The 14,204-nt window shown below is 45.1% G+C and overlaps 1 protein-coding gene across 1 annotated transcript in view; it reads left to right on the top strand.

The window, feature by feature from the left end:
* Nucleotides 1–9,915: 9,915 nt before the first annotated feature.
* LOC143288104 (uncharacterized) overlaps nucleotides 9,916–14,204 on the top strand; it is an 11,592-nt gene continuing 7,303 nt past the window's right edge. The window contains exon 1 of the mRNA XM_076596391.1: nucleotides 9,916–10,228. Coding sequence (XP_076452506.1) covers nucleotides 9,937–10,228 — 292 coding nt within the window. The 5' untranslated portion in view covers nucleotides 9,916–9,936. The remainder of the gene's footprint in view (nucleotides 10,229–14,204) is intronic.

Here is a 14,204-nt window from a genome sequence, read left to right as displayed (position 1 = left end):
ATGGTGATGATGTGTAGCATGGTGATGATGATGTGTGGTTCGTCCGTCGGGATCGACGAGGACCATCTAGTCATCCTGGGGGTGGGTGGGTTGGGCTCTGTGGGTGCGCAGATGACTGGTCAGGCCAATCTGCGCCCAGAAGGTTCTGACGCAGTGTGGACAGGGGATGGTGGCGGCTGTCGGGGACTTGCTGGCACTGCTTTTCCTGGCCTGTCTGCGTTGCTCTGCTGCAGCGATCCTGTTGGCCTCACAGGATTTGGCGCCTTTGTGGACAGCTGAACGCCACTTTGGTCTGTCCATTGCATTCAGTTCCCATGTGTCGTGGCTGATGTTGAAGGCCTTCAGAGAAGCTTTCAGAGTGTCTCTGAAGTGCTTCTTTTGGCCTCCATGTGAGCGCTTGCCATGTTGGAGTTCGCCGTACAGCAGTTTCTTGGGGAGCCGGTGGTCTGGCATGCGAACTACATGGCCTGCCCAGCGCAGCTGGGCCTGCAACAAGATGGTGTAGATGCTGGGCAAGTTTGCACGAGTGAGCATCTCTGTGTCAGGGATCTTCTCTTGCCACTTTATGCCGAGAAGTTTTCTGAGGCTGGTGGCGTGGAAGTGGTTCAGCTTTTTGGCGTGGCGTTTGTAGACCGTCCATGATTCACATCCATAGAACAGTGTCGTGAGAACTATGGCCTTGTATACTTTGAGCTTCGTCTCCAGGGTGATGCCTCTCCTGTTCCAAACGTTCTTATTGAGTCTGCCGAAGGCAGCGCTGGCTTTGGCAAGTCTGGCATTCACCTCGTCGTTGATGACAACTGTGCGAGAGAGTGTACTGCCCAGGTATGTGAACTTGTCCACCGCGTTCAGTCGTTGCCCGTTGATGAAGATGTTTGGTTCAACGTAAGGCTTTCCTGGAGCTGGCAGGTGCATCACCTCAGTCTTCTTTGTGCTGATTGTGAGGCCAAAGTTGTCACAGGCAGCAGAGAACTTGTCGACGCTGTGTTGCATGTCAGCTTCGGAGGCAGCATTGAGAGCGCAGTCATCAGCAAACAGGAAGTCGTTGACGGTGTCTGTCCTCACCTTAGTTTTTGCTTGAAGCCTCCTGAGGTTGAAGAGTGAACCATCTGTGCGGTACCTGATGCCAGTGCCTACGTCAGCGTCTCTGAAGGCATCTGTCAGCATGGCTGAAAACATGAGACTGAACAGGGTGGGGGCAAGAACACACCCTTGCTTGACTCCGTTGGAGACAGGGAATGGTTCTGAAGTATCTCCGTTGTCTTGGACTCGGGCCAGCATCCCATCGTGTAGTTGCCGTATGATGGTGATGAACGTTATGGAACATCCGTACTTCGCCATGATTCTCCAAAAGCCATCTCTGCTAACAGTATCGAAGGCCTTGGTCAGATCGACATAGGTGGAGTAAAGGTCGGCGTTCTGTTCCTGACACTTCTCCTGGAGCTGCCTGGCAGCAAGCACCATGTCGATAGTCCCGCGTTCTTTCCGGAAGCCACACTGGCTCTCTGGTAGGAGACCTTGCTCAAGGTGCGCTATGAGACGGTTGAGTAGCACTCTTGCCTGCGACAGACAGCAGGGATATTCCACGATGGTTGTCACAGGCCTGACGATTTCCTTTGCGCTTGTACAGGTGTATGATGGAAGCGTCTTTGAAGTCCTGTGGAACTGCCTCATGCAGCCAGATGAGCTGGAACAGCTGATGAAGCTTCTCAGTCAGCGCTATACCACCTTCTTTGTAGACCTCATCTGGAATGGAGTCTGAGCCAGGGGCTTTGCCACTGGATAGCAGACGGATAGCTTTGTGGATCTCCTCCAAAGTAGGAAGGGCATCCAACGATTCACTGACTGGCACCTGGAGGAGTCGGTCGATGGCTTCATCATTGATGGTGGAAGGGCGGTTCAGTACGCTGTCAAAGTGTTCAGCCCATCTCTCAAGGATCCCGTCCTTGTCAGTGATGAGGGTAGAACCATCAGCACTGAGGAGTGGAGCAGATCCAGAGGTGGTGGGACCATAGACTTCTTTCAGGCCGTTATAGAAGTTCTTCATGTCGTTCCTGTCTGCAAAGCCCTGGATCTCATCAGCTTTGTTGCTCAACCAGGAATCCTGCATCTGCCGCAGCTTTAGCTGGATGGTGCTGCGTGCGCTCTTCAGTATGTCTTTCTTTGACTGTGACTTGGGATCTTTAATGTGGGCTCTGTAGGCTTGGCGTTTGTCTGTCCCTCTTCCTGACGATGACAAAGTCGATGAGATGCCAATGCCCAGAGCGAGGATGCATCCATGACGTCCTGTTACGGGTAGGGAGGCAGAAGACGGTGTTTGTGATAAGAAGTTCGTGCTCGGCACATGTCTGGAGAAGTAGTTGACCATTGCTGTTACAGTTGCCAACCCCATGCTTCCCAATCACGCCTTCCCAGGAGGTGCTGTCACGGCCAACTCTCGCGTTTAAGTCACCAAGAATGAGGAGCTTGTCTGCGTTGGGAACAGTGGTGATGATAGCGTTCAGGTCCTTATAGAACATGTCCTTGATCTCATCCAGGTTGGTCATGGTGGGCGCGTAGGCGCTGACAATGGTGGTAAACTTCTTCCCGTTGCATAAAGGGAGTTTCATCGTCATCACGCGATCGTTCACTCCTTTCGGGGGGCCAGCCAGCTTGCCAACGAGGGTTGTCTTCACTGCAAAGCCAACTCCAGCTCACGTCTCTCTTCAGGTCCGCGACCACTCCAAAAGAAGGTGTAGCCTGTGCCTCGCTCACAGAGTTCGCCTTCTTCTGCCAGTCTGGTCTCACTTAAGGCAGCGATGTCGATGTTGTACTTGGCTAGTTCACTCGCAATGAGTGCTGTGCGTCTCTATGGTCTGTCTGAGTCGCCTCTGTCCAGAAGCGTACGCACGTTCCATGTGGCAATGGTCATTGGGGTGCTCCTTGCTTTCTTCTTTCTTTCCTTTGTGTCGATCGCTTGACTAGGGTCCCCGTCAGCCGCGGTATGCTGACTAGGGTGGTGGGGAGCAGGCAATGTTTAGGGCACCTTTTCTAGCCCCTTCCTCATGCCATGGAGGTGAGCAGTGCTGTCCTGATGAGGGCTGCTTAATCACTCAGGGGGCTGCCGATCTCCACCGCTGCTCCAGTCGGTGAAAAACGACCCTATGGCCTGAGCCGCCTGTGTGCAGGTCCGCGGCTACGACTGCCAGTGTAACCACACCTGCCGCTTCGTCGCTCGCCTGTCGCCACAGGGATTGGGGAAAATGATGGTATGGGATGAAGGATGACTGATGACTTGCGCGATGACTTTGTTTATAGTGAGGAGGAGTTGCGCACCGTCGACCTCACTCTCTTGTCCAAGACCGTCTGTATTCAGTGGCAAGACGAGGTCAAGACGACTGGAGATGGAAACGGATGCAGTGGATGACCAGGATGTCCTCTTAGAGAGAAAGGGCGCTATACAAATGTACATTATTATTACATTATCATGATAAGAACTACTGACGATGTTATGAAATATTTGAATCAAACATACAAGGCTGGGTATGTCTGCTAGCTTTAGATTATACAAAAAAACTTCTATTCAGTTTCAGTAGTTTCATATCGAACTCCTTCAGAGTTTTCGGTTTTGGCAAAGAGATGAAAAAATGGATAGCGACTCTCAGTAGTGATGCATTCAACAGCATACATCACGGAGGGTGGGTGGATTTCTCGAACATTCCCCGTAACCTGCGGCCTTCCGCACAGCTGTCTTTTTTCACCTTTAGTCCTCATACTATGCGTTGTACCACTGGCAAACAAGATCAGAAATAGTAACGTAACAGGAATAGGATTACCACACCACAACGTACTGAATATATATATATATATATATATATATATATATATATATATATATATGTGTGTGTGTGTGTGTGTGTGTGTGTGTGTGTGTATATATACACACATATATATATACATATATATATTTTTTTAAGAAAAAAAAAGCAATTAGCTGATGACACAGCACCGTTTCTTCATGATCAGAAAGACATGATGTGTGCCTCTTCTATCATTACATAATTTTCAAGGTTTTCTGGTCCTTTTTATTATTATTTTTTTTAACCAGTCGAAAACTTGAGGCAATGAAAATGGGAAAGCATAACTACGAAGAAAATCTACCGTCCACCATCACAGACAAGATCAAGCTACTTGAACATTTCTTCAAAAACCGTGTTGAAGCAGAAGACAAAAAAAAAAAAAAAAAAAAAAAAAAAAAAAAAAAAAAAAACCCTGAGAAAATACAAAATATGATAAAATCTCCGTATGCTAGGGACCTGAGAATACACGGCAGAATAGTTATAGTAAAGTGTTTTTTAATCCGTAATTTTTTATTTGTGATGCAATAAACTGGGACTGCCAGAAAAAAAAAAGTACTTACAGCAATAAATAGAACTTTATATACATTTATTTGGCAGAGAAAATTCTAAACAAAATGACATTTGGAAAGGTATAAAGGAAAATAATGGAAAGCAACCCTGAGCATGGTGGTATGAAAATGATAAAAATGTCAACAAATTATAAACATGCTCTCCCAGGGAGAGCAGCCCGAATTTCACACAGAGAAAACTGTTGTGATAAAAAGAAATACAAATACATACATACATACATACATATATATATATATATATATATATATATATATATATATATATATATATATATACGTATGTATGTCCAGACGACATATATTATTAGCGGCTACTGACAGAAACAAACTCATTCACATCCAGCTTTTGGGATTTTCGAGATGCTGCCCTGTGGTCGACGGTACAGAATTATAAGGACGAAACCAATCGCTTTGCCAATAGCTTTTTCCCCAAAGCAGTCAGTGCGCTGTCTCGCGAACAAATCACGTATGATTAAAGAGAACTGTGCAATCAACAACTATTTACCTGAAGATAGTGCGTGCGTGCGCGCGTGTGCTCGCCGCGGTGTGTGTCTGTGTGTGTGTGTGTGTGTGTGTGTGTGTGTGTGTGTGTGAGTGTGTGCGTGTTTGCGTGCGCGCGTGTGTGTGTGTGTGTGTGTGTGTGTGTGTCTTTGTCTGTGTCTGTGCATGTATGTTTGTGCATAAGTTCTTATACTGATATGCACATGTATCTATCCTAAATTCTACTGTATCTGTGTTTATGTATGATTTTCGATTAATGTTTGTACCTTTTATGTTCTATACCCCCCGCACCCCCGGCCCACCCATTATTCCTTGTGATCCCGGTACACTTGGTAATCAAAACATATTCTATTATATATATATATATATATATATATACATACATATACACACGTGTGTGTGTGTGTGTGTGTGTGTGTGTGTGTGTGTGTGTGTGTGTGTTGTATTTTGTATTTCTTTTTATCACAACAGATTAATTTTCTCTGTGTGAAATTCGGGCTGCACTCCCCAGGGAGATCGCGTCGCTACACTACAGCGCCACCCATTTTTTCTTGTTTTTTTTTCCTGCGTGCAGTTTTTTTTTTCCTATCGAAGTGGATTTTTCTACAGAATTTTGCCAGGAACAACCCTTTTGTTGCCGTGGGTTCTTTTACGTGCGCTGAGTGTATGCTGCACACGGGACCTCGGTTTATCGTCTCATCCGAATGACTAGCGTCCAGACCACCACTCAAGGTCTAGTGGAGGGGGAGAAAATATCGAGGGTTGAGCCGTGATTCAAACCAGCGCGCTCAGATTCTCTCGCTTCCTAAGAGGACGCGTTACTTCTAGGCCATCACTCCATGTCCTATATAGGTATGTATGCATCTTCATATATTATATTAATCTCTCTCTGTTTTCTTTTCCGTTCAACTGTACGTTGACTTGTGCATTTCAAAATTGTGGGAAAACACACGTCAGCAAAAAATGTCACCGGGTTGTGTGGGGAACAAGTCTATGTTCCTCCAGATCTATGTTCCCCAAAACGTTTTTGGTAGGTCTCTGTTCCCCCAGGTATGTACTCCCCGCCTATGCTCCCCCAGGTTTACAGTCCCCCAGGTTTATGTTCCCCCAAAACCTGTGTATGTTTAAAACCGTACATATTGGGAGCTGCAGTGGTCAGCAAAGGTTAACAATGATCAGTGGTCAGTGGTGGTCAGCGGTGGTCAGTGGTCAATGGTGGTCAGTAGTCCGTAGTGGACGGCGGTGGTCAGTAGTGGTCGGCAGTGGTCAGACAGCGGTCAAACACATAATGCGCAGATGTGACAACACAATGCAGTCTGAGCACTTTTGGACTGTGGTCACAAGTAGTCAGCAGCGGGGGACATAGACCTGGGGGAATGTACACCGGGCTGAAAAAAAACTTGGGGGAACCTAGACGGGGAAACCTAGACGGGGGAACATAGACGGGGAAACATATAGCTGACCCCGTGTGAAGTCCAATGAGACGGGAAACATATTCATGGTGATTGCATTTTGTCTTTTTAATGAGATGTTGTTTTCCAAGCGTCGTGTCATCAGCTATTATTTCATGGTGATTGCATTTTGTCTTTTTAATGAGATGTTGTTTTCCAGGCGTCGTGTCATCAGCTGTTATTTCATGGTGATTGCATTTTGTCTTTTTAATGAGATGTCGTTTTCCAGGCGTCGTGTCATCAGCTATTATTTCATGTCCCCTGGCCAAGAGAGAGACACGGACACGGACATTGTTTTATTGCCATTGACAATACTATCCTTTGACAAGGGGGGCAATGTATGAACAAAAGAATAAAGGCGGTGTACAGAGAAATTAACACATTGCTAAGAGTAAAAGAAAATCAACGACAAACAACAACAACAAAATCATAAAATACAACATAAGGGCCGAGAGAGAGAGAGAGAGAGAGAGAGGATACAGTTATTTTACCGCTCCCTGAAATGCTTATTTAGAATAATGATTCAGTCATATGACGCCCCCCCCCCCCCCCCCCCCCCCCCCCACACACACACCCATTGCTCCACCACACGTACTCGCAATCTCTTAATCTGACAGATCGTGGGCATTTTTTATTCAGGCTGCTGTTGGAAGACAAAGGCCACTGGCAGTCATGAAGCTTGTTTTCAACTGCTTCGTTGCATGTGTGTGTCTGGGCGTCATTTCTGTCCTGATATGTACTGCACTGGTTTTACAGGAACACACAATAATGCGGGTAAGTACTACACTGTAATAATGTCAATCTTTGAATTGATCGGTTATTATCTATACGACACGAACGGTTTGTTACTCCAGGACATTGAAAGAAAAGTGTCCAATGTGATCAACAGTGTCTTGTCAATAGGAACTTGTGTGTGTGTGTGTGCACCTTTACTTCCGTTTTACTGAGAAGAATGTCTGCTGGATGTTATGTTAGGATTTTCATTTGAAGAACTTTTTATCTTGCTTCTTTTGTGGCATCCTTGGCTCTTGACCATGCTGACCTATCGAAAGTAAAAGCAAATGTCCTGTTAAAAGAAGATGTCCATGGGTTACTGTCTCTTCACAAACGAGTAATATTTTCTCAATAGTTTTAGGTTTTGTGAAGTACTGATGAACTTCATATATACATAGTCATCCTTGACTTTGTGTATCCAGTGAATCCATGCTTTTGGAATATTGTGATTTAGAATAGTATTTTCAAGCAGTCAGTTTGCTTTATGGCTTCGATAAGTCGTAACAAAGTGGCTGAACAGATCGGATATGTATTGGCACTGTGCGCAGTGCAGACTGAAGGTCCAATCAAAGACAACATTTTAGAAAAGACCCCTTACTGTCTGAATCTGTGAAAACGCACGCTTCTCTTCAAAATCTAGGAACGTTTCACTGCACAAGTCGCCGGAAGTTTGCTTCACTTTCAAATACTCGGAAGTCTCCAAACAAACGCACATGTGTATAGTACGAGTTAAGTGTGTCAACTTCTGGAACACAGTTCAAGAAGATTCGTTGATTTAGGCGACAGTTTGTGGACATTATACGGTAAGTGATGAGGTCTATGCACAAATCTTTCTCCAAAGAAAAACAAATTGCGGCCATCGTCACCTCTATTCCGAAACATGTAGTCCCGAACTGTCCATTACCTTCCTTGTCAGAATGTTTTTCCTTATTTAAAATGTTCTCTTTAGTTTGACACAATGCTCAAGTGGATAGATTCCATCTTCCAGCACTTCCGCTCGCTTGATGTTGAAGAGCTTGTTACACAAACTTTACGACAAGCCACCCGCCGCTCCATGTTGAAGAGGCTGTCCTGCCCCTTACCTCTCTGTTAGAGATGATAATGACATTCGCGCAAGTGTGGATGCTCAAGACCAGTCGCTCCGATTCCACCCAAACGGTCTTGAAAGGCGGTAGCTCTTCGTATAGAGAAGGTAAATAATAATAATAATAAAATAAAATAAAATAAAATAAAATAAAACGGTTCCGCGATCCTGGGTGCCAGGCTCAGGCACGTCTGTTGCCATTCCCTAAATCTGTAGCCATTCCCCAAATCTGTAGCCATTCCCCAAATCTGAAGCCATTTCCCATATCTGAACCATACCCTAAATCTGTAGCCGTTCCCCAAATCTGTACAATACCCTAAATCTGTAGCCATACCCCAAATCTGTACCATACCCTAAATCTGTAGCCGTTCCCCAAATCTGTAGTCATACCCTAAATCTGTAGCCATAACCTAAATCTGCAGTCATAGCCCAAATATGTATCCATTCCCCATATCTACTATTCCCAAAATATGTAGCCATTCCCTAAATCTGTAGCCATAGCCCAAATATGTAGCCATTCCCCATATCTGTACCATCCCCTAAATATATAGCCATTTCTGTAGCCATTCCCGAAATATGTAGCCATTCCTCATATCTGTAGCCATTCCCCAAATCTGTAGCCATTGTCCATATCTGTAACCATAGCACAAATTTGTAGCCATTTCTATAGCCATTCCCCAAATCTGTAGCCATTCCCTAAATCTGCAGCCATTCCCCATATCTGTACCGTTCCCTAAATTTGTTATAAATTTTGCGTTTGGCAATATGTTTTTGACTGAGCGATTTAACGCATGAATGCATGTTTCTGTGTTCATGGCAGATTTTGTCAACCGATTTTAAAGTTCCTTCGTGTGTGTGTGTGTGTGTGTCTGTCTGTGTGTGTGTGTCTGTGTGTGTGTGTGTGTGTGTGTGTGTGTGCATGTGTGTGTGTGTGTGTGTGTGTGTGTGATATGTGCGTACACATGTGATGTTGATAACAGGCTCGTCCTTCTCAAGTCAGAATGGAGGGAGACGCCTCAGTGTCACACCTGAACAGTGTTGGGATGTCAGTACAGGGACAGTCCTCGGCGAATAAAACGATCCCAGTGAAGGTGCTACCATTTATTTACATTCATGAATTTCGTTCATTTTCGGTATATATTCATCTACTGTAATGGGTGAATAATCTAAATTTTGTGTTTAAGGTTGTTGAATAAAGAATAACAAAATCAAGCATAGAAATGGTCACAGGGGAATTTGAATACAGGTACAAAACGGCGCTGATGCCTGTGAGCTCAGTAAATGGTCCGAAGTCTTGGTTTTCAACTTCAATCAGTATGATTGTCGACTATGGGATTTCCTATAATCTAAAAACAGGTGGTTTAATGGTGTCTCCATAGCGGTTCATGATGTTTCAGGTGGAGCTATTTCCTAACTGGACAACCACCAATCCCCATGATGAAAGATTCACTCGTCGTATATTCATCTACTCTGCCATTGTAGCTCTGCACAACGTACCGCCTTATGGTACGGAGATTCATTTTGCCATCTTCCAAGATGGTAGACGGCTTCTGAATCTGACGTGCTGCGCAAAACACTCTGACACGGACGAGGTCTACATTGGACATCAAGCCAGATTGGATTTCTCCCTATCAGAAATCTTGCCAGATACCAATAAACGTGATTTACAGCTTGTGGGGGCCGTTTACAGCTGCTGGTTCCCCCTTTCTTCCCGGCGGATGAACGGTGCTCACGCGACGCTGACGTCAACTTCATGTCCAAGAGACCTGAGCCAGTATCTACCTGTCCACCAACCTGTCCGAAAACCAAGTGGGTTGGCCGTTTGCGCCAAGATCGCTTACGGCCTGAGGTTAGATCCGAACAAGCTGGTGGAATGGTTTGAAATGCAGCGCCTTCTGGGAGTTGACCGAATTCAGCTGTTTGACCTGAACAACACGGACATTGTGCACAAGGTCTTTAAGCATTATCAGGATTCAGGACTGCTGGATCTCCTGCCTTATAAATTACCAGGTGAGTATTCATCCTTAAAACTATATTATGAATGATCAGTTGTCTTTGCTTTATTTCAGGCAGCAGAAAACAATGGGATGAGCATGATGCAGATGCTGTGTGTAGCACAGTAGAGTAAATTTATGTTGTTGTTGTCATTGTCGTTGTTGTTTTAATTAAGTTTGTCTGATGCTGTTCAGCTTTATTTCAAGAAAAATACTTTATTTGTTTGTTTGTTTGTTTTGTTTGTTTTTTAAAGTCCAAACAGATTCCATCATTCACAACCAGATGACGGGCGCAATACCCGAGTGACTAAAGGGTCCCGGGTTCGAATCTCGGTAACGGCGCCTGGTGAGTAAAGGTGGAGATTTTTCCGATCTCCCAGGTCAACATATGTGCAGACCTGCTAGTGCCTGGACCACCTTCGTGTGTATACACAAGCTGAAGATCGAATACACACGTAAAAGATCCTGTAATCCATGTCAGTGTTCGGTGGGTTATGGAAACAAGAACATACCCAGCATGCACACCCCCGAAAACGGAGTATGGCTGCCTGTATGGCGGGGTAAAAACGGTCATGCACGTAAAAGCCCACTCGTGTACAAACGAACCCTCAGATTGAAAGTCCAACGCTTTGACCACTCGGCTATTGTGCCCGTTAGAAAAATCAAATGCTGTTCAATGCACGGACCAAGAGCACGAGATAACATTGCAAAACGGTGAGCGGTGACCTCAGCCTGCAATGTTCATACAGTGTCATTGTCTCTCTGCCCAAGGAAAAGCATTAACTAATTTGATATACGAAACCATATTTTTCGCTCATTATTTCATTTCTAATCCATGCGTATACTTTTAAAATTTTCTTGCGTTCGTTATTCATCGTTCTCTGAGATCCATCAAAAACACATTCATAATTAGGTGGGTTTTTTGTTTGTTTGTTTTTTTGTTTGCTGCCCCGTCATCTGCACCGTTTCAGTGGCATTACTCCCACGCCGCTCATTCCGAGTCCCCCATACACGGCCACATCCAGTGTTATCAATCCGCAGGGAACCATCGATGTTAGGTTGCCAGGAGGCCACACACCAGAGGAGACCCTGCACTGCTGCTGAGTGAGCGTCCTTCCCAGCGTGGAGACCGCCACCACGTCCTTCAAACAACATCCCCCCATGAATCTGACAACACTGAAGACATTGACAGGACTCACCCCAAGCACGGAAGTGGAGGGGTATCGAAACTGAGGTCACCATGACAGCAGGGCATGAAAGGCCACAGACTTTGAGACTTTTTTGTATATATTGGCAATGGCGAAGGAGGAGGATGACGATGATGATGATGATAATGTTGCTATGGAGGTCCATTTTTGGTTTGGGACTACGTGACAAGGCTGTACTCTACGTTTCCTTTCATAATGATGTCCAGGTGTCAACCAGGCCCAAGAGATACAGATACTTGCAGTGTTCGTCAGGTAATTAGAGCAACATACCCAAAGACGCACCCGTGACGTAGATGATACTTGACTGTGTGGTCCCAGTCTCCCCATTTAAGCCTTTAGCACACTCAACTCTGGGTAGGAGCCGGCCACGGGCCGAAAATTCCACCTCCACCTTTTTTTCTGAGATATTGTCTCTGTGTGTCTGTCTTTTTGACTCTGACATGGTGTAATCTTTTGTATCCCCCACCCCACTTGAAAAGTGACAAGAATGTGAAGCGTTAAACACTTATCTGAATGGTTTGAGATTGTGACAGACTAAACACACAGACTGACAGACAGACAGACAGACAGACACACACACACACACACACACACACACACACACAAACACGTTTTCCATCTCTACAGCGTTACTTTGCTCCAAATCTAATTTTCATAATTCAAAGCATGTCTTGTTCACTTTTACGCTCACATATCTTCTCGGCAGATGCATAAAATATTAGGCCTACTTTGCTTTTTATTTCCACCAGTAAGACTTTGAAGAACGCAACTGATCATACACTTGGTACTGAATAGACTAATCTGGACTTTTTTAATATTGATTATATTGACACTGGCTATTAATGCTTTAATATGCATTTATCACATTGTGTATCTTTTTTCAGAGAATTATTAAATTTCCGAAATGGTCTGTCCATTTCTAACATTTCTTTCTTGGGTGATAATATTAATGAGGAGCAGTCTGATCTTTAACGTGCCTGAATACTACAATTCCTCAGAAACTAGAAAGTGGTCGAGGCGTGCTGTCTTTACAATGTGAAATTTTCTCAATTTTCTCTCTCCACGTATCAGCCAAATCAAACCCATATATAAGGTTGTTTGTCCCCTTCACAACTTCCATCATCACAACCACACCACATTTTACCACTTCCATCATCACAACCACACCACATGTCACCACCTCCATCATCACAACCACACCACATGTCACCACCTCCATCATCACAACCACACCACATTTTACCACTTCCATCATCACAACCACACCACATGTCACCACCTCCATCATCACAAGCACACCAGATGTCACCACTTCCATCATCACAACCACACCACATTTCACCACTTCCATCATCACAACCACACCACATTTCACCACTTCCATCAGTGTCTTCAGGGCGATGTGGAGCTGGGTCAGCTGTCACTTCTCACACTTCAGCTCCTCCTCTCTCTTCGTGCTTTCCTCTGTGTCCTTTCTCGGTGACTCGTTTTCACTTTGAAGACTGAACACTACCCCCTCATTTCTTCAACACTTCCAGTCAGTTTTGATATCAGTCGTCCATTGGAACAACAATTGCTCTTTCGTTACTGCAGAGTGGGTGGAAGCCGACATCTTCTCTGCATCAGATGTATCCTCTGACGACGATCTTTAAAACACAGCAGCATTGTGCAATTTGTTTTTCTCGCAAATTCATTTGTTTGCAGAAAAGCGTCTTCTTGAAATGAAATATTTAGTTACACCAACCCCATGGATTCCTGTCTTGGTGCTTTCTTGGTTGTAGTGGGCCGAGTGATGGCGGACACAGAGTTATAAAGACTGGAGTCAGCCTGTACTGTGGAACATCTTGCCTTCCTTTCCTGTCACCGTGACTAAAGAGCAGCAGGCAACTTCTTTCTCTGTTCTTTTTTAAATTTTCATCAGGAATTCAGTCCATTGCTCCGGGTGACAAGCAGCAGAAGATTACTGCATTCCCTGTCACGCACACAGAAGATTTGGATTCAGCTGTCACCAGTCTCATAGTGATGACAAATTGTATCGTCCTCACTGGGCCCTTTACAGTGCTCTTGCTGTTCATGTTGGCCGAGAATCGGGAGCGGCAGAACACACAGACCCAGCTTGCTGAACGTCTTCTACGCTGGACAGTGCAGGAGAGGAGGCACCGTGTCACAATCGGTCAGGCCTTCCACTTCTGACCCTGTGTTCACCAGGGATCAGGGTTCGAAGCCCCTTTCGGCATGGTGCTGTGTCCTCGGGAAAGGCATTTTCTTTTCTCCGGTTTTCCTCACTCCACCCAGATTCAAACTGCTACCGGACCAGACGGTGAAGACTAAAATGGCGGAAGGAGAGGACTGGGTCCCGCCTTTCTGTGCCCAGCTGTAGATACAGGAGATAGGAATTCACTTCCTGATAGTTGTACAATACTGCGGGACCTTTCTGCAACCTCATTTAGGAGAATGGAAATGGCTAACGAATTCAGTGTAAAATAACCAGCAGTTTTCAATCAGAGCTTTTGAATTATGTATTCCAACATACCTTCCTTTTTTCCTTACTTCCTTTCTTGCTTCTTTCCTTCCTTCCTTCCTTCCTTCCTTTCTTTCTCTCTTCCTTCCTTCCTTTCTTTCTCTCTTCCTTCCTTCCTTCCTTCCTTTCATTCTCTCTTCCTCCCTGCTTTTCTTTCCCTGAAACTTTCTTTATTTCTGTCTTTCTGTTCCTCTGAAACCTGAACAAGGCCTGACAAGCGTGTTGGATTATGCTGCTGTCAGGCCTCTGCCTAGCAGATGTGA

Source organism: Babylonia areolata, chromosome 12, assembly GCF_041734735.1.
Source record: "Babylonia areolata isolate BAREFJ2019XMU chromosome 12, ASM4173473v1, whole genome shotgun sequence".
NCBI lineage: Eukaryota > Metazoa > Mollusca > Gastropoda > Neogastropoda > Buccinidae > Babylonia > Babylonia areolata.
Note: the sequence above shows the minus strand (reverse complement) of the source record. Positions and strands in the feature narration are given on the sequence as shown.